Below are 22,167 nucleotides of genomic sequence, written 5' to 3'. Positions count from 1 at the left end.
TCCAGGGGAGGATTGTCTCCTGCTTAGTCTAATCAACTGTAAGTTGCTCTAAATAAGATGCCAAATGTAATTAATGTAATGCAATGGTTTTCTTTTCTTCTGGGTAATTAGTGATACTGATTGGCCAGATTGTCTTCACACCTGACTCTCAGGTAAAAAGAGGGATAAAAACCAGAATTTCTTGGCCCTCTGCGTTGCTGAACCCTGCCATAGAGAAAAATTTGACACCCTGCAGCAGGACTTTGAATTGACTGATGAGGTTTAGGGCGTAATTCTGATGGGATTTCCTGAACCGAAAAGGAGTGTTCACAGGGGCGAAATGGATGTGTCAGGGACAGCTATGTTCATCTGGCATGTGCTGTACCTCTAATCCTGTGAAACAAGTTTTCAGATACACAAGCGATCGCACACAGACGCACGCACATGCACACACAAACAGGCATATATACCACCACCTCTTCAACACACATCCCCACAACACATACACTTAACACCCCTTCCCGACACCCATGAAGGCACACACGTGCGCAAACGCATGCACAAATACCCTTACATCCCCCCCTTTCACATACACACAAACACACCCACACACAAATCACACAAACACAGTTGTGTTTTTGATGTTGATGATAATTTGTGTAAATTGTGTTCTTTCAACTTCTGGCTTTCTCTGGACACTGATCTCCTTTGAAAAGCAATGAGTGCCCTTGTGGATATGCAGTCCTAATAAGAGTAGCCAGTTGTGCAGTGTGTTTGCACACTGACTGTAAATCAAGGGTGAACAGGAGGTCCAGTTAAATCACTATTACTGGCATTTGACAGACGCTCTTATCCAGAGCAACATACAGTTGATTAGACTAAGCAGGAGACAATCCTCCTCTGGAGCAATGCAGGGTTAAGGGCCTTGCTCAAGGGCCCAACGGCTGTGGGGATCTTATTGTGGCTTCACCGGGATTAGAACCACCGACCTTGCGGGTCCCGGTCATTTACCTTAACCACTACACTACAGGCCACTACAATCCACACAGCCAGGTCCTGAGAGCCAAAGGCCAATCCTTAGTAGTGTGAACAAGAGAAAAATAAAGCTGTGTAAAGATTCTCCTGCACACTGATTTGGGAGATCAATTGCCACTGCGGGTAAAATGAACCTTCTAGAAATGCAAGCAACAACATAGAAGGTCTAGATCAGGGGTGCCAAGTCATGTGCTATGGAGGGCTGAGAATATGCCGGTTTTCATTTCAACCAATCACTACACCTGCTGATTTGACCAATTAGTTCCCTGCTCTCTGGTTGAAAGTCAAAGTTAATTTGTGAAATCAGAAGGTGTAGTGATAGGTCTGAATGAAAATCTGGATAGTCTTGGCCCTCCATTTCACATGATTGGGCATCCTAGTGTAGATAAAAAAACTTATACAAATCACTTTTGTAGAAAAGTGATGTTGCCATGAATAAAATAGTGCAAGCATCCCCTGCAGTGCTCACAATAATGCTGGGTTTTGATGACAAAGCAATCTTCAAGCAAAAGTGCTACTGAATCACTTCATAGCAACTCCAAACAGCATCTAAACCAACACAGGGATTGCACTGGTTGTAAAATAATAAGGACGTGTGCCACATCAGATTTTATTTCACGGATGTTTTTTTTTAATTCATTGACAGGACAGGACAGGAAAATAAGGACAAATGCGCGCAAATAAATATTGACAACCGATCATTAAACCCACGTAGCATTAAGTGTAATGGGAGGACGGATGGAAAGGATCGTTTTGACAGTAAATCCAAAATGGCAGAAAGAAAAGCGGCCAAACAGAGTGAGCGCTCCCGGCGTATTGACAAGACCGCAATTATCTGTCTTTCCAGCTGCACGATAATCGATACGGAGGCTTCGCTATCTGACAAGAAGGTGTGTGATCAGCATTAAGTCCCACTAAAGGCTGTCTTCACACAAGCACTGATGGGAGGCAGTTCTCCATGGGAGCCCCCCCCCCAAGAATTATCAAGGTTATATCGGCTGCATCTCAAACCAAAGGCAGTTGCCTTGTTGCCCCGCTGGCTTGCTGCCCCACTGCCTGATTAGTTACTGTCCTACGAAAGCATCTTTGGTGACTCACTGACATGTTGACTCACCCTCTGCCTGTGTTTATAGTCCTTAAATTTTTAAGTATGCTGTTCACGGACTGACACTTTGCACCAAAACATTGTACAGCACATTCACAGAGAAGGGGGAGGGATACACAGTGCTGTGGTTTTAGGGTGTTTGTTGCTGCAATTTCTCTATTGACCGTGAGAAGTCAGAAATTAACTATTGTAGTTTTAATTGTTTTGGATTCAAACACTTTTCTACGCTTCACTGAGCTTGTCCGGTGTATTGTTACCGATTAAATACTCTCAGAAAATAGCATGAGTGACACCATAGCATATGAGTGCGGCACACTTGGCCTCCGCCACACTGTGCTACATCTCTTTTTATCACTGCCCTCCCCCAGAGAGGAGAGACCAGAGGATGAAACACATGGACGTGGTCACCATGGCCCCTCGCTTGTGTTTGTTTGGCACTATTTGAAAGTTTGAAGAGACAGACTGGAGGACTGGGGACGGAGACATTACCTGGGGTCAGGAGAATGACTGAGGTGACGATCAGAGAGCAGATGACCAGGATGACGAGCAGGGCGATGGCGATTCCTTTCCAGTTCCTCTGCGGAGGGTTGCTGCCCACCAGCTCCTGCAAGAAACCATGTAAATCAGGGTTACTCAAGGATGACTCACGCACACACTTGCTTAAGGTAGTCCGCTGTGGCCCATGATGACCTCTACTGCTGCTTGTTATGGGTTGGCTGGTAACTGTAAAGTCTGATGCGGGATGCACACTGCCTGCCACAGACGGTGCACGTGAAAGCTTGACGTGTTCTGTCAGTTGCAGCCATGGTTAAAAGCCTCCTCTGCTTCTTTTCAGCCCGCTTTTCCTTGACCAGCTGCACCTCTTCATGACATGACATACAGCAATTGGTCTGGACAGAGGCCGTTTTCCCCAGTGTACCAGGGTCTAGTCCACACTCCTTGACTAGACACACACACACAAGCATACACATACACACAGGCACACGCACACACACACACACACACACACACACAAACACACACACACACTCGTACTCTGTGTGCGAGTGAGCAACTCAAAGTTACTATGCCCCAATTTTGGACATTGGAAAGCAGTTTCCACTAAATGAGGTTTAGTAATGCCATGTGCAATCACCTGCTTTCTTTTCCCGGAGAGAAATTGTTGCAATTTAACCCCTGACCACACTGATATTTAATATTAAACCACTGATTGCAGCTTGTAAATGACTGCCAATCTTCCTGTGCCTTTCTATTGGGTTATACAGTTCAGTGTGTATGATCTCCGTTCCAACACAAAGCAGACTGAGAAGTTTATTTAATACATGCATTACTTTTATTATGCATGGTATATTGACAACATCAAATTAATTGACCTGTCTTTGTTGTACGTCGCTCTGGATAAGAGTGTCTGCTAAATGCCATGTAATGTAATGTAATGTAATGTCTCCATCTACTCCCCTACAAACATTTTCTCTTTAGAACACAATATTGGATCAAGATTTGAGGAAAGGAGAAAAAACTTTTAATTTCCCAGCACACTTGGAGTGGTCAAACTGGCAATACCAATTAGCTCCAAAATGTTTTGTATTCAACAATGTTTTTGATTTCTCATCTTTTGAGTTCAAGTTGTTCAAACAACTCACCACTAAGTAGAGCACTGCTCAAATTCTTGTTCAAAGCAATGAGAAAAACTACTACAACAACAAGAAGAAAGTTCTTAATTAGCTGAAAGAGAATGTCTGGACCAGAGGATATACCAAGACAGACCGTGGCTTGAATCTTAATTAAAGCAAAACAACCAAAGAACGCAATACTCTGGATATATAAGGTGAAGCAGCTAAGCCTTTTTAAGTGCTAGGCTTTTAGTGACCCTGTCCATTTCTAATTGAATGGAACTTCAGACATCATTAGCTGTGTGATAACAGCAGGGGAAACTATTTACCGTTCCTCCAATTACAAAGCTCATTAAAGCAAACTTGTCTTCCACCATTCCGGCTCCAGCCCCCACAGCTGCCCTGAGCCAGTCAACTGCAGCTGACCCATCAAGCAGGGGAAAAAACACAGCTGTAAACACTGAGAACTGCATATCTCTGCTGCAACACTTTCTGCAATCCATTGACAACACTGAATTAATTTCTTGCAGTTTGTATGGATTGCACTGGTGGGAGAGAGAATAGTGATGGCAACCGAACAATTTAATTCGGGACATTTAGCCTCTGGGGGAAGAGTGGACACGAGCTATGAGTCATATCAAGAGAGGAGGTCTTTGTCTCGCACACTGTAGCAAATGAGTCTGGAAACCCAAGCTTTCTGTAAGTTTGCACACAGCAAAATGTTCAGTGTTAATTAATACACTTCAGCCAAATAGGGACCATATTTATTCTTAACACTCAACATCTTTCTGTCAAAAAGACTCCCGGAAGTAATATAGATATTTTTTCATTTCACTTTAAGTCCAGTGTTACACTCTAGCGCAACAAGGGCCAATCCATTTCTGGATTTATTTGCTCAATTCTATGTCGAACATTTGTCTAAGCACCAGCAACAGCCACAGACAACAGGTATATCGGAAAGATTGTACTGTGCTCAAGTACAGGAGTGAATATGACATGGGCCACTATTGTGACCATTGTAACAGTAAAGGATGCTGTTAAATATTCACTGCATGCAATACTATTGTAGGTTTCATACTGTATGATTTAGTATCCTCCATAGGTAGGTGTCCTCAGCCACAGTGTAATCATTTTAGGGGAACCTGAGATTGAGACGTTTGGGCAACCTCTGCTGGAGCACAAATAGCACTATCTGCACTGGGAGAAGCATGGTGTTCCGGATTTCTGGATTTATGGAGTGTGAAGCAGCTGGCATAGAAGTGGTCTTCACCTGTGCAAGACTACAAGCTTATCACAGGGCTTTTCATCCATATACCAGCTCTTCCAATACCTACAATCTCCTTTAACCCCTGACGTCTCACCAGCCCATAGTAACCGTTTTATTTTGGGTATGTCATTTTCAAGCTTGTGTCACGAAATGGGGCGATACTTAAAGGGTTAGTGGCAGGAAGGTGGCAGGTAGGTAATGTTTGGCATATCATGAAAGTGGCACGGTTTGCGTGGGTTTACAGAGATTGAAGCGCTGTTAATGGGAGTATATGCCTAAAAATAGCCTTAGCAGTCAATGGTCAGAGCTGGGGAATACTAAAGCTTGCCAAGATACGACTGTAAACTCTGTCTCATGTTCCAGGCACTATGCAACAGGTTAAACTAAAATGGTTTCACATTAAACAGGGGGCAATAAAGAAAACTTGTACATAAATGAAGCACATCAGCCACGGGGGAAGGTCAGGGGCCCAGTTTTGTTTTGAGTCCTTGATTTTTATGTGTGAATTAAAAATTCAAACATGCTCTACTTAGATTAATTAATGTCTTCTTAATGGGTGCTGAATCCTTAAAAAGTACATACTCCAATTAGAAGGACAACAATTAGAAACAGGTCTTTTTTATTTAAAGCACAGACGAGTTTTGCCAAAGCAGCAACACACGCTGAGGAAGGCTTGGTTTGCTGAAACGTGTCTGTGCTTTATATGATATGAACAAGTATAATATTCAATTGGCTTAGTAATTGCAATCATTTAAAAAAATAAAATATGAATGAATGGAATAATAAAAGCAGAAAAAGCTTTACAACCGTGTTTTTTTCATTAACATACACAATACAAACAGGCCAGAGCACTCGTGAAATCCTACTAACAAACTAACTATAACTGTAAAAAATATTTTACCGTTTAAAAATAATGAAAAAGGAAAAAGGCCCTGTCCTGTCAGTTAGTATTTTGTAACTCCTCCTTGGGAAACTATAACAGCTTGCAAACGCTTCTTCTACGCTGGTTTTGGAATTATTATTTTTTTTAAATATGTTGTATTGTTGTCCTGTGAACAGCTAGACCAACTTTTTAGCGGAACCCATGGTTGTTAACACCAGACAGAACAGCCACTGCAGTTGGACAATTTAGAGTAATGGAGTTACTTCACAGTAAAAAATTCAGACCTTGAATTAAATCACCCGGGTCTGGGCTTTAGTAATCCTCTTTTTAAAAAGTAACAAAGATGAATCCAAAAGGGTTTCCAAAATATTGCACAGGGTCCTTTTCAGTTTTAATAAAAACAGTAAAAAAAATGTATAATCTGAGCAATCTTGCTTTAAAAATGAACTCTGTACCATTCAGAGTTCAGGTTTGCTTTCGATCACATACAGATTCAATACAACAGACATTAAAACTAGGAGTGGCCAAATTCTTGCACCCCACTAAATTTCAAATGATAAAAATGTGTAACACTTTAACAGTGTCACAGTGCATTTATTACATTATTAAGAGAATTATGAAAATATTAATCATGAAAATAACATAGCAACAGCGATGTTTCTAATTCTGGAAGCTTCCTTCTAAATATCATATTCACCATGTTTTTTTCATGTTGGGAAAAAATCAACTAGACACTTTACTTCTAAAAAAACAAATTTATAAGGCACTTTACTTATGTTACTTATGTCATTAATGCTTTATTACGCATTAACAACTTTATTTAAAAATATTGTAAATAAGATAACGTGCTGCTCAAATCAGCAGTAGAAACGAAGCCGATATGGTCTGCTCATGGAAACACTAAGTTCAGCTGCAGCTCAAATATTACATTAAAAATAAGGGGACGGGGATGGGGTTGTGCTTGCTTTTCTGACATAAGCCTTCCACCTATCAATAACAGAGTAATCCAGGCCATTTTAAAGCGTTGGGCCTAAAATTACATCAATGAATACATGACTGCTTGTTTGACAAAGCCTGATCTACCCATTGTAAACAGACTGTGGGTGCAATGGATGAACAGCTGAATACATTATCGTACAAAGCATTATTTGCACAGGCCAATCAGACGCCACAAGATCCTTGACTTACTATGATGAATGATGTTTGCTATAATGAATATGCTTAATCTGTCTTTTTTAAGGTTTTTTAACGTTCTTTTGTAAAAACAAATAAACAATGCCCAAGAGTGCTTTCTTCATCAAGTCAAGTAATGTCTCATAGTTTAAATTAATAAATGCCTTTTAAAATAAATTCACCATAGACAATCCTGTAGACCAACATAATTTTAAGTATAAAAAACCCCCCCAAAAAAGCACTGCTTTTTGAGTTGGGATTTTGGGCTTTTCCGAAGCAGTCCTTGGCTATCAACAGCACTCTGTCCCCAATTTTTAAATAAATAAAGCTGCACACTTTTTCAGTCTGTGTTTTCGCCAGGTGCAGGCAAATGTTATTATCTGTGGCTGTGAGTGGCTGGATGGACAGCACTTTGGCACTGCTCCTAGGAATGTTTTTGTGACAATCCAGACAATGCATAAACAACACGAGCAAATCAAGTGGAAGGGAAAATAATAATACAGTCGAATAATACAGTGCCCTCCATTATGTTTGGGACAAAGATTTGCCTGTCCTCCATAATTTGAGATTTGTAATACACAAATAATTGCCCACCATAATGTTTGGGACAAAGCAATGTTATGTAAATGAAACATAATGTATTATGTAAATTAAAGTAGTCATGTTTTGTATTTTGGTGTATATCCTTTGCATTCCATGACTTCCTGATGTCTGTGACATTGCTGTGTCCCAAACATTATGGTGCCCTGAAATGGGGGACTATGTATAAACACTGCTATAATTTCTACATGATCCAAAATGTATAAAAATGCTCTTTATTGAAATCTGACGATGTGCACTAACCACATGTTATTTTTTTAATGACAAATCTCGAATTTGTAGAGGACAGAGGCAAATAAATAAATGATGGGTCTTTGTCCAAAACATTATGGGAACTATATATAGATACCATACCCTGCTGTGATGTGACTGCCATGAACTGTATATTGCTTTATACTGCACGATTTACCAGAGACCACTGTGCGGAGAGTGAGATTTCAGCACAGCGGTGGGTAGGCCTATTTCCATTGCACTAAGTAGACATAGTATGCCTTTGACATATTTACAGAAATCCCTGTCTGTGCTGTGGTTGATAAAGCGGAGCTTTCTTTACGAGCAAAACAACCTGAGCCACACCTTCCTCGTCTGTGTTGCTGAAACAGCCAGTGGAACAGCCTGGAAAGCGGCCAGGGACATTTTGCAAAAAAAAACTATGAGCACGGAAGTCACCTGCTATTGTGAAAATTAACCGTACATTAAATGAGGCTGGTGTGTGAAAACAGTGATAGAAACAATATGGAGACGTGCAGCGAAATGAAACAGCGCACCATTTCACATGCATGCAGGTTAACATAGGCTACAGCATACCTATCTGCTCAATAGAATCACACTAATGAAGAGTAAATGAGTTTGAATTCCATCTGAAGGTTCTCTTCTGTTAATGTGATGGATTTATTCATTGGATGCTACATACTGGTGAAGACCTTGTTAGAGATTTTCAGCAGAGATCTTGTAAATACTCAAACTCAAGCTAAAGTAAGCTACAGTGCATCTAATTTGTGGTGATGAAAGTAGTTTACCACACTGAAATAAATTATTCATAAGGTGAACCTAAAATTCTTACCTCAATTATGTTGCACCTATATATTTTAGGTTCTCATTTGAAAATATATCGGTTAATTGAATATACAGGTGTTACCAATTGAACTAAAATTTTAGGGGTTTTTTCAGTGCATCCACAAGGAAAGCTAGATCTAAGAGATTCAGCAGCAGCATTAAATAGTTTATAAATCCAAGTTTATTTGTGTGATATTTGTGAGATTAATAGCCTTTTAAACCCCACAGAGATACAACGTTTATGAAACCTCTAAATATAAAACAAAGCCTATTTTATTTTGCACATATTTCTTAAACAAATGAATAGTCTTGCTTTGCTGGCACAGAGACACTAAAATGGAGGACATTGCTTTGAAAGCGAAAGGGGCACACATGAAAATGTTCATCACTACACCAGCCCAGCGGTCAGTGGTTCCTCTCATAGCATCGGCCGGTGGGCATAGCCCCTGTGGTGACTGCTGGTGTGAAAACTGAGAGAGGCCAGTCCAACTGAGCACCCCGTTGTCACCTTGACTGATTGAGGGCTGCAGTGTTCTTTCATATCTCAAGGGGTGCTTTCAATTTGAGCTGATGTAACATGGCAGTAATAAGGTACAGACACCTCAGGGGCCCATGATACTGATGGTACTGTGGGGGGTTTGGTACAGAGAGGCACAAGAAATGGACTGCCATTCGGTTCAATTATATTCATGAATTACGCACTAGCTACCACATATGTATGAATTAAAAAACAATGCATTCACAATGGGCCTATTTTATAATAATGAACAGAAACATTTTAATATCATATTTATGACTACACAGTACAGTACACGGCACACACAATATATGATAAAAGAAGCAAAATAATGTAAAAGAAATCTCAAATTGTATAATAAATATAAAAACCCATTTCAAACACCCTGCATAATATTTAGAGAACAGGTAGATTGTTACTAAAGATTAATTAAGCATGATTAATTACGGTCTTCACAGTAAGCGGGCAGAAAATTAGTACGGTAAAATCATTTTCAAATTATTGCCAGATTGTTTTGCTTCCATTTTATCATCAGGTTTAAGTAATCTTTTAAGAAAAAATAATCACTTGTGAACCCATTATGTAAAAAAATGTATCCCACTTACACTGTAAGAAACAAATGGAAAAAGGTAAACTATTTTATGTCAAGTCAAATGTGAAAACTGTGGTTCACATTTAAAAATGTCAGTGATGTGAAAATGTCAAGATGGAAATAATTCAATGTGACCTATTTCCTTTCACATGTGGAAATTTCAACACAGTTCCTGTGACATTTTCTTTGCAAAATGTAAAATTTACAAGTGAAATTATGATTTTCAGTTGTGAAAAGCCTAATTAAACGTGTAGTCTTTTTGTGACACTTTCAACCTTTTTCTTGACACACATATTGGTTACAAAATGGTTACTATTCATGAATAGTTTTCAATTCAGGAATAATTCTGGTCTCTCCTGAAAGGTAACCCATTGGTATTTGTTTTCCAAGAGTCCAAGAATTACTCTGAATATTACTAAAACAAAGTTACAGAAGCTCTACAGTGAAAGTGTAAAGCTTTTCTGTTTGTGACTGGATACATATTATTGTAGCTGTGGCTGGTGCACTTAGAAAAACAATGGAGCCAAGTCACAACACTGGACAAACCTTTCAAATGTGCATTCTGCATTGTTCTTTGTAATCTAATCTAATCTATTGTGAGGGAGCAGGGGCGGAAGACCAACAATTAGTTGGATAACCACTAAAATAGGTGAGGAAAATAACAGAAAAAGGGAACAAAATTCCCCGGCGATATGCCAACCGAAAATCTGACTAGAACTATAAATGTCAGAGAAAACAAAACAAGATTTTTCCGGCAGTCTCGAACAGGCTAACCTGTAAGTGCCGAACTCTGCCACTCGCCCCTCAAAACAGAGGCGGAACCAAGAAACAAAACAAGGGAAGGTTCTAAAGAGCTAACCAACCCAAAGGAAAACAAGAATAGGACCCTAAACTTATCTATTTCTAATTTCTAACTGAATTAAATTCAGTCTTGGAACAACTCTCTGTCTGTCTGTCTGTCTGCCTGCCTGCCTACCTGTCTGTCTGTTTGTCTGTCTACCTTAATACCTCAATACCGGCTCTGTGCATGTGTCAAATGAAACACCAAAGCTGAGCAAAGCCGGCAAGCCCTCTTGAGATCTAGAGCGGTAAATACAGGAATTTCCAGAAGTCTAGTGAAAACCATGACATCTATAGGCTGTCTTCCAAAAAGGACATTTGGAAACTCCAAAAAGACACATGAAAACTAAATTATATTATGAGTTTCATGAGGAGTAAAATACAGCATTTTGCTTACTAAACTATACAACACAAAAAAAGGGTTTGTACTTCCCTCCGCCTGTCACCCTCACCCTACCTGTCTATTTCAACCTCCCTAGCAGCTCTCCTGAGACAGCAACAGGTTGGGAAGATCATAAAAATAAGTACAATAATTACAATAGTACCATCTTGTATACTAATATATTCATTGAGGTCCATTGAGTTAAGTTTTTGTCAAATACCGATCCCCCATCAACAAATCAATCACATTTCACAGTTTCAGATGCTATTTATTATTCAAAAGCAGGCTGGCTCCATTTATATTTACAGTTGTGTTCAAGAAAATAGCAGTACAACATCAGTAACCTGATTAACCACTGTTAGTAGAAGTAGTGATATTTCTGCATGGTAAATACTTTACTTGTAGATGTAGTAGTGTAATAGAAAAGCAACAGATTCAACTGTCATGACATGCACACTGCTTATTCTGAGTAATTGACTCATTCATTGAAAGGGGCGTGTTCAATAGCAGTGTGGAGTTTAATTACAGAATTCATTCATTCTGTGAAAAAACAGGTGTCATTAATTGTCCTTTATTAAGGAAGAAGGGAAACAAATGTTTCACACATTGTTATAAAATATATTTCTTTCTGAATTGCGAAGTAAAATGGGCCATTCCAAGCATTGTTCGGAGGAACAACATCATTTGATTAAAAAGTGGATTGGAGAGGGGAACATGTATAAAGAAGTGCAGCAAATCATAAGATGCTCAGCTAAAATGATCTCATAAGCTTTAAAATGGCAACAAAACGTTTGATCGAAGTCCCCGTAAAGCACCATTGTTGAAAAAATTGCATGTGAAGAATCGGTTTAAACTTGCCAAGGAACACATCTATTGGCCCAAAGAGAAATGCAGTAACATTCTGTGGACTGATGAGAGTAAAATTGTTCTTTTTGGGTCTAGTAGTCGTCGACAGTATGTCAGATGACCCCTGGGTACTGAATTCAAGCCACAGTACACTGTGAAAACAGTGAAGTATGGCGGCGCAAAAATCATGGTATGGGGATGTTTTTCATGCTACGATGTTGGGTTCGTAGACCAGTGATCATGGATCAATTTGAATATATCAAAATACTTGAAGAGATTATGTTGCCGTATGCCGAAGAGGAAATGCCCCTGAAATGGGTTTCAACAAGACAACGACCCCAAACACACAAGTAAGCGAGCAACATCTTGGTTCCAGACAAAAAGGATTGAGGTAATGGAGTGGCTAGCTCTAAAATGGAAATATACTGTAATTACTAGCTATTTACATCCCATTTGCTGCATGTTTAGTATATGATATAAATTTGTAAAGCTAAATTAACAAGTTGTAATGTTTTACAAGCCTTCTACCGAGAAAAAGGAGGAATTTAAAGTCCAGAAACCACACCAATTGAGTCTGTCATTGCAGGTTCATAAACTAGATCTGTGTGTGCTATTGCTTGCGGCTGCCCTTCATTGCTCCAGGCAGATTTGGGGAAACAAGCTGAAAGGAACACAGCACAAAGTGCTGGAGTGCTAGGACTAGCCTCTGCAGAGAAACTGGACTCATGCATAGCCGAAATCCTCCAATCGACTTTTTGCTTGAGTGAGAATTTCTCATCTGGTTCCGTGGCACTTTCACAGGGGTTGTGATACAGTGGCGATTGGGGACTCTATTCCCAAACCCACAGCTCCAAGTTTGTGCCAGCACTATTACAAACCTGAAAATTCCACTCACAAAAAAAATATATATAAACACTTTGGGGTTAGCAATTGCTCTGAAATTCCCCATGGGGAAGAGGCAAACATCAAAACCATTTTGTTGAAACAACCACCTGTGTGTCCCCCGGTGCGCGTGTTTTATTCCATTTACTTTGGGGGGGAAATAAAGGGACAGACTGTCCTTTATTCCAGCCTTCTTTTAAACATATGGCAACCCCTTAAAAAATCCACTTTGCTTTCAATTCCTTTTCTCTGGCTTCATTAATTCTTTTGCGTCACTTCATCAGAATCCTCTTTTAAGCAGTGTACTCTTTCGATCAAAACAGATTTACTGTAGGTACACTGAGTTTAATCAAAGCACCACATAAATCATCCAAGGTGATTCATGTAGTGCTTACTACATTTGAGTTGGTATATACAATATATTGCAATGGTGTTGCATCAACATGGCAGTCAACACTGTTGTCAAACTTTATTTTATGTAGTCAAATTTTTTATTTGTCTGCGGTTAAACTCTCCCCACTGGTTTTCTGTACACTTGTGAAAATATGAAATTATAATTTACAAGATGGTAACAAAGAATCACACAGGCAAAAGGTGCATAAATTCACATGACCACTTCGCTTACACACAAAAGTAACGCATCAAAATGATGCGATTTGCAAAAAGCAGGTAGGCAGAGCGCAAGACTGAAGCTGCTAGTGCCAGAGAGAGCCTTAAATAGCCTGAGAAGCCGGAAAGAGGTGGGAGACAGTGCATCCTCCCGGTATGTCAGTGTCCCGATGCACAGGAAGCATGTACCACCAAACAATGTTCCTCCTACCTGCCCCCAAAACATACATAAAGGAAACCAAAAACGAATTGCCAAACCCCTCGTCAACTCAAACATAATTCAATGTCTTCTTCATTCCAAACAAGCACCCCCCCAATATGCCATAATCTTTCAAATTTTGCCATATCATGTATAATTTTGAAAAAACTGGTATTCTACCCTAAGGTACGCAGACATAACCCTTAAAAACATACAATGCATCAGTGTTCTGATGCACTGGAAGCATGTACTGCCAAACAATGTTCCACATTGACTTGGGAGCACCACATGTTCAACCGATTTCAAAATGACAGTGCGTGTGTGTGAGAGTGAGAGAGGGGGAGACCAACATCTCATAATAAAACCAGACACACCGTGGTGTGGGTGACACATCGCTGAAGCACCTGTTTGCTAGAAACACAGCATTACTGATCAGTGCAATGGCACCCAAGTCCCTGTACCATTTCCAGCTGCAAAAGCGCAGGCCTCGATGACAGAAATCTGTCCGCTGTGGCATTATGGGGTGGGGGCATAACGGGTGGGTGGGCAGATGTTGAGAACGAAGCCTATTAGCTCTCGCCGGGGACCTCAGTGAGGTTTACAGCGAGCGCTGATAACCTCACGATCGGTCGGTGATCTGCGGTTACGATAATCATTACCTAAATTAGCACAGCTCCCGCGCTGGACTAATTAGTCTGTGATTACAGGAGGCAGGGGTGATGGGGGGATCAGAGAGAGGGGGCAGGGCTGAGCTCTAAGCTCCGCCAGAATGAAAGGATGAAAGAGAGGAGAAAATCTATTGAAGTGCGGAGGCGGCGGGCGGGTGGGGATGTGAGAAGACAGTGACAGTGTCTGTGATCTCAATGGAGCTAGTGGACATGGCAATTTATCCCAGCTGAACATCTTGTATTTCATTGGACAAAGGAGGACAGTGTGCACTTACAGTATAAGAAATAGGACAAGGTCCGGCCTTCTGGCATGAAAGAGAAGTACCTTTGTGTCTGAGAGCGTGTGTGTGTGTGTGTGTGCGTGTGTGGGTGTGAATCAGTATGTGTGTGTGTCTCTGCATCTGGTTAAAGTGCATACTGTATTATCATCCATATTGGGTGATCTGTGTAGGAATTACATCCTGTTATACATAGTCCCCCCATTTTAGGGGACCAAAAGTAATTGGACAGTCGGCTTCTTGGTTGTTTCTGATTAGTTGGTGTACTCAATTATTGGAGGCATAAGAAAGCTTTCAGTATCTAGTCTTGATTGTAGGCTTTTGATTGCCTTTGGAGTCTGCTATTGGCCTTTGTCAGCATGAGGACCAGAGTTGTGCCAATGACAGTCAAAGAAGCTGTTATGAGGCTGAGAAATAAGAACGAATCAGATACATATCAGGCCAAACAATAGCCTTACCAAAACAGTTTGAAATACATTTCAGAAGAAAGGGCAGAAGTGAACTCGGTAATTGCAAAGGGGCCAAGGAAGACCTCTACAGTTGATGACTGAAGAATTACTGCAAAACAGGATGGCCAGGTTAAAGTTTGCTAAGAACTACCAAACAGAGTGCCTACAGAGTTCTGGAAAAAGGTATCAGAGTGATGGGAAGAGCAAAGTATGGCTAAAAGGAATTGCCCAAGAACCAAAGCACCCCTCCTCATCTGTGAAACATGGTATTGGGGGTGTTATAGTTTGGACAATTATGGATGTCATAGGTGCTGGCTCACTTGCCTTCATTGATAATGTAACTGCTGATAGCAGCAGCAGAATTAATTCTGAAACATATTATGTTGAATGAATGAGTTCAATTAAATGCCTCCAACCCCATTGGATGGTGCTAGCAAAGCAAGGCAGTGATCCCACATTCACCAGACCTTGGTTAACAAAGCCTGTCTTCACTTAGCAAGTTGGTAACCACCCTCATAGTACCCGTTAAGCACAATAGCGGTTGTTTGTTTTTGTTAAGCCAGGTTAAGCAAAGAAGCCATGTTAAACTTCCTACGTAGTATACCACCTATGTCTCGTGAGTTTAGTTATACTGCGATACAAGCTGTTCCCGTTTAGTTATATACTGCGATACAAACTGTTCCTGTTTCTTTGTTTACTTAGTTCCTACTGTTTGTTTGTGTTTGATTATTTTTGTGCCAAGTAAAGTTTTTTGCCACCCCGTCTCTGCCTCAGTCTGGTTCTCTGCACTTGGGTTCACACCGCAGTTACTCACAATAATGGCTCCCTTGACTGTCATTAGCACAACTATGGCATTGACAAATCCAATAACAGACTCCTAAGGCAATCAAAAGCCTAGAATCAAGACTAGATTCTGAAAGCTTTCGTATACCTACAATGAGGAAGCAATTGAATACACCTGATTAATCAGAGAGAGCTGAGGAGCTAACTGCCCAATTACGTTTGGTCCCCTAAAATGGAGGGAAATAAATTGTATAAATAAGGATGTCATTTGAATCACCCAATAAGGATGTAAATAGGCTCAAATAAAGGTGACAGTCAGTACTTCAACCTCATATTCATTGTTTGATTTCAATGTGCTGGAGTACAGAGCCAAAGGAAATTGAACCACTGTGCAAATACTTACTTACATAGCACATGCCTTATAAGGGTAACAGTGCAAGCTAGCACTGCTCCAGCATTAACGTGAATGCACAATCATGCTAGGACCAACAGCAAGAACCACACAGACTGCCTCCCTCTGGAGGCCCTAATCCAAGCTCGTGATTCATCACCCGAGGAAGTAATCTACCCCGTCATATCAGTGGCGGCTGCTGGCCAGAATTTTTGGTGAAGCAAGCCTACCATCATCCCTGGTGAAAATAGAACCCATGTCAGTGCCATGCTTGTTGAACTAGGCCATTTTGAGGTGATGAAAAAAAGCTATAGGCAGCTCATTACATTAATGGCATTTGGCAGACGCTCTTATCCAGAGCGACGTACAACAAAGTGCATACCCAGAACCAAACTTAACTATCCAAACACTGCTTACCTAGCCAACTAAAAATACCGATACACAAAGTAAATCACAGAAAGACAACAATTAAGGTTCACAGGGAGGTAGGGAGGGATGGGGAGAGGTGCTGCTTGAAGAGGTGCGTCTTCAGTTTGCGCTTGAAGGTGGGGAGAGATTCATTCCACCACCGTGGAGCCAGAACAGACCGTAAACAGGTTTACAGTGATCACTGTGGTCCTGCCATTCAAAGTGAACTGCCTTCTCTTAAAGGATCAACACTCAAAAGAATACATTGACAAATAGTTTATGCACTCATGTTTATGAACAGTTAGATTACGACATTGCATTGGTGCAGTGATTAGCACTGCCACCTCACAGCAAGGAGGTCCTGGGTTTGAATGCCGGGGCCTCTCTGTGTGGAGTTTGCATGTTCTCCCTGTGATCGTCTGGGTTTTCTCCAGGTACTCTGGTTTCCTCCCACAGTCCAAAGACATTCAGGTTAGGCTGATTGGAGAGTCTGAATTGCCCGTAGGTATGAGTGTGTGAGTGAATGGTGTGTGTGCCCTGCGATGGACTGGCGACCTGTCCAGGGTGTATTCCTGCCTTTCACCCAATGTATGCTGGGATTGGCTCCAGCCCCCCTGCAACCCTGTTCAGGATAAGCGGGTTAGGATAATGAATGAATGAATGATTGTATTATATTTCTATACATAACAGCTGCTCCATCGTACGTTTAAGTTTCTGCCTGTCGTCGTAATCAGCCATCTCGAGATCCAAAAAATTTTTTTAACTGAGAACCCAATGAGACGTTCTTGAATCATTCCCACAGCATGGACATCATGCAGAATTATGGACAGCTGAGCTCTGCAAGAAATGTCGGTAATCTTACAGAGCGACATCTATTTGCCATGCAAAAAAGGAGCCGTGACAACTGACTCATTGGGCCTCAATAAGATCCGCACAGCCATTGGGCCCTTGAGCAAGGCCCCTTAACCCTGCATTGCTCCAGGGGAGGATTGTCTCCTGCTTAGTCTAATCAACTGTACGTGGCTCTGGATAAGAGCGTCTGCCAAATGCCAATAATGTAATGTAATGTAATGTAATCTTAACAGACTTGTCGAAACTACGTAAATCATAAAAGCCATTTCTTACATACTTTGAACACCCATCTCCTGCAGCAATGACTTAAATAACACACATGACCAGCAATACATGCGGTTCATTAGCAAACTAACTGTCCACTTACAGTAGCCACTCGTTGGATCAAGTTGAGTTTTGGTCTGGCTATTCTGACATTTGGTCTGAAAAATTTGGGCACACTTGAAGACATCTGGGTCCAGTTTTGGGAATTTGAATGCCTGTCAATATCTACTGTTTTTGTACACAAGTTGACATCAAGTTTGAGCACAAATATAAAGTAGTTCTGGGTTGGTCCTTGACTAAGAAATGGAGATATTCAGTGCTATTCTATAAAAACATACAGCGTTTTGTATTTTCTTGTATCTTTTGTGTAGACTGTATGTACATGCTCTGACATTAATTTGTTCTGTCTCAAATTTCTAAATGGTACAATTCTCTTCTTTAATTTAAGTCTTCAACCATGTGTGTGCAGTAAATCGTTTTTGAGATATTGACACTTTTATATGACTTTATATGACTAATGCCCTCTGGGGAGAAGGGGGCATTAAAGCAACATAATAAAGTAAAATAATCAATGTACCATAACCTAAACATAAATCACAGGTAAGTAACTACTCTGCTAGCTGGCATTGTAAGACCCAAGTCGCATCAATCCAACATAGTTCGGTGCTAACGTTAGCCGTCTTGAATGCACGTCAGGTTTGCCTCTCCTGTGACTTCAAACATGCCTATGGAGCCCTTCTCCAGAACAGTGTGATGCAACACTGTGACTGAGAGTGCTTCACCAGTTGAATATTCACCAGTATCTCGCGCTTCTCCATCATTTAAATATCTGGGGAATAAAAAAAAACCTGTATCATCCCAAAGGCATGCATTTGAATCCTGGAAGGGGGGGGTTCCAGCATTTGAAAAGATTCAGAGCAGGGGGCTGTGGGGTCAGCCGAGGACAGCCTTTGATTATAATCGAGTGTCTCACGCAATGCCCTGGCCCGAAGTTTTACTAGTTGGCGAGCAGACGGCAAAAACATGAGAAATAGATTAGACTGGGGAGAGGAACGCATCGGAGAGCGGCCATGTGCCGGCTCTCTAATGGAGCACTGCATCACGGACAGTAATTGTGGTAAATAGTTCCTTGGGTGTGGGAGCTGTAATTAAGTCCCCGGCAGACTCTGCAGCTGTCGGCGTCAGCTGCTGCTCCAACTCGCCACCGCAGCGGGGCTTTCGCGCAACGGGGCTTTCGCGCAGCGGGCGGCCAAGCGCACTGGGAATGGCGGGGAAAGAGATCTGAGACGCTTAAAGAGCTGCTGGGGAAAAAAGAGAATGGGAACTGAGAAGGATTATGGCACCCTTGATGGTGTTTATTGCAGAGGTATCCGGGAAGGATTCATGATGCCAGGAGTTGCAGTAGTAGTAGGAGCAGCAGCAGCATCAGCAGCAGTAGTAGTAGTAATAGTAGTAGTTGTAGTAGCAGTAATAGCAATAGTTGTAGCAGTAGTAGTAGGAGCAGCAGCAGCAATAGTAGTAGTAGTAGTAGTAGTAGTTGTAGTAGCAGTAATAGAAATACATGTAGCAGTAGTAGTAGGAGCAGCAGCAGCACCAGCATCAGCAGTAGTAGTAGTAGTAATAGTAGTAGTAGTAGTAGCAGCAGAAGTTGTAGTCATAGTAGTAGTAGTAGTAGTAGTAGTAGTAGTAGTAGTAGGAGCAGCAGCTGCAGTAGTAGTAGTACTAGTAGTAGTAGTAGTAGTTGCAGTAGTTGTAGTCATAGTAGTAGTAATAGAAATAGTTGTAGCAGTAGTAGTAGGAGCAGCAGTAGCAGTAGTAGTAATAGTATTTGTAGTACTTGTAGTAGTCGTAGTAGTAGTAATCATATTTAGTGAAATGTCTTCTTCAGCAGTCCACATTCATGGTTTGCTGATTCTCAGTAGCTGTAGGGATCAGACCTACAGCACAGTCTTCCAGTACACTAGTGCATCACAGAGCTGGGTGAGGATCTCATCTAATAACACAATGATTACTTCCTCCATATTTCTGCGATAACTACTTTTTTAAATTACGGGACGAATGGATGAAATGTATGAAATGCAAAGCTTCATTTTCTACACTTCAGCTATGTGATATAATTTCACAACAAGTGGTAAGCTAGGTTTTGAAACAGCCAGTAGCTGCTTGACCAGTTCAGACCACCTCCCAGCTCAACACGGTTTAGTGCCATTCCATGTGAACTCCAGGAGGTTGCACCACAGCACCTTTTGGATTTTTCTCTGTTCATGTGTCTTGGTAGATCATTGTAAGATATAAAATTCCTGAAAACTTGAGCTTCAAACTCCATTTAGTTTCCCGGTAGGTGTCGCAATGAGAAACACATACGAAAATGTGTACAAAGGGATAATCATTTTGGAGACATTTGACCCTAAACATATCCCTAAAACATACATTCAGTGTCATTTTACTTGTAAATGACAGTCACCTGAAAGCATTTTCTCATTGTGTAAAGATAAACATGTTCCCAATAATAACCCATAGAATATTCAATTTGGTCATTTTTGGCACATTTAGACCCACCCGAAAGCCAGTGTAATCAAATATCTACAAAAACAAAAGTAGATTAGCTGGTTGAGCAGTTCAAACCAGCTCCCAGTTTGACATGGTTTTGAAACAGCTGGTAGCTCAGACAAACTACCAACACTCGTTGCTTGACCAGCTCATACCCAGCTAGACAAGCTCAATGAGCAGCTTGGCCATGCTGGAGGACCAGCTCACACCCAGCTAGACCAGCTTATGACCATAATCATTTTCAAGCGGGTCAAGCACTCTGGAATTTATAGCAGGGAAGTGTTTCAAAACTCAAAAAGCAGAACAATTCAACAGGAGAGCGCTTAATTTGGTACAGCAGGAACAGCGCAGGCCTGAATCCTAACACCTGAGTACTGTGGGAAACAGCTACACTGCATTTGTATGTGACCAGAAAGAACAAGTTGAACAGTATAGATCTGCGCATGTGGGTGGATGCAGTATACAGCATATGCTTGCGTATGTGTGAATGCACACACGAGTCAGTTGTCTGCGTGGGTGTGAGTATGAGTGAGATTTGTGAACGTTTGATTTCTCCCCCATTCAACAGAAGCCGTTAAAGCGTGACAGCCCGTCTGAACTTCGGATGTATTCAGCAATAACTAACAGATACAGAGGCAGCCATTGATCCCCTGTGTGGCAACACTATCTGGCAACTGCAATTCTATTCCCTTCATATCAGAGCAATGTCTGACAGCCATTTTGCCACAGTGTTTGTTCACTTTCCAAATTTCAGGTAAATAGTGCAGTAATAATGAAGCATTACATTCATGGTTGTGTGTGGAAATATGTGTTTGATATGTTTGGTTTTTTTCTCTTCTATTTTATTTAATTTATTGACTTTTTGCACTGCTGATCAAATATTACTGAAAACCCTGGGACCAGACCAAATCATAAATGCAGAACCATCCCATTTCATTTGATTTCATCCATTTCCAGCAAGACTAGGCAGACATAAATCCATAAAAATGAACACCAACTGAATTTTTGGAGGCACTGGCGGGTGGGGGATTGGATTGGTAACATCAATGGTCTTGGCTGCTGGATTCCTACAACCAAATCAAGCAGATATTCAGCTTTCTCTCTCTCTGCCTCTCTCTCTGTCTGTCTGTCTGTCTGTCTGTCTGTCAGGTGCGTCAGTGTTGTACTCGAGACCACCTAAACCGAGACAAAGTTACGACCAAGACCAATTCTGTATTTTTTCTGTATCTTCTGTGCTGTACTGCATCATTTACAGCTGAATCTAGTCTTGAATCTAGGTACCATATTTTTCAAACTTGAGTTATTGGTTGCAATTGATGGGGCTTTTTTTTAATCCAAATAAAAAGAAAAATAAACCAGCTAATGCACAGGAACGTAATGATGTCACTGCAGTTGTGGTCTCAACCGTTCTTGAGCCCTCTTAGACCGAGTAAAAATTCAGTTGATACCAAGACAAGACCAAGACCTTCAAAATGTGTTCTCATGACCAAGACCGATCTCGAGTACTACAACTAGTGTGTGTGCATGTGTGTATGTCTGTGCGTATGAGTGCACGGCAAGTGTGCATGGCAAGTGTAATGGAATATTGGTGGGTGTGATCCCATCTTCCTCCCTTTGCTGACTAGATTTATCTGGGACCCTTCCCAGATTTTCACTGAATTATAAATTAATGGCCCCTTGCTGCCCGACCACACTCAGGACATCAAACCCTGGGCCACAGAGAGAGCATCCTATTTTCTGGCCCATTTGACATCTTAAAATAGTGCCCTTGCTCGCTGAATTACGAGGTGGCCATGAGGCTTTCCTCAGCAGTGACACACCAGCATCTGTTGACATGCGTAACCCTTCAATACTGCCAGCAGCTGGAACAGTTTGATCGTATTGTTTATTCACAGCTGTGCACATCCTGTTATTGTAAATGTGTCTGTAAGCAACTGTAAGCACAG

At 41.2% G+C, this 22,167-nt stretch overlaps 1 protein-coding gene across 3 annotated transcripts in view; it reads right to left on the bottom strand.

Annotated features, from left to right (window-relative positions):
- The window catches only part of dpp6a (dipeptidyl-peptidase 6a), a 301,074-nt gene that overhangs the window by 91,827 nt on the left and 187,080 nt on the right, over nt 1-22,167 (bottom strand). For all 3 annotated transcript variants that reach the window (XM_061239158.1, XM_061239159.1, XM_061239157.1), the window contains one exon: nt 2,609-2,723. In XM_061239158.1, coding sequence (XP_061095142.1) covers nt 2,609-2,723 — 115 coding nt within the window. The remainder of the gene's footprint in view (nt 1-2,608; nt 2,724-22,167) is intronic.

Source organism: Conger conger, chromosome 4, assembly GCF_963514075.1.
Source record: "Conger conger chromosome 4, fConCon1.1, whole genome shotgun sequence".
NCBI lineage: Eukaryota > Metazoa > Chordata > Actinopteri > Anguilliformes > Congridae > Conger > Conger conger.
Note: the sequence above shows the minus strand (reverse complement) of the source record. Positions and strands in the feature narration are given on the sequence as shown.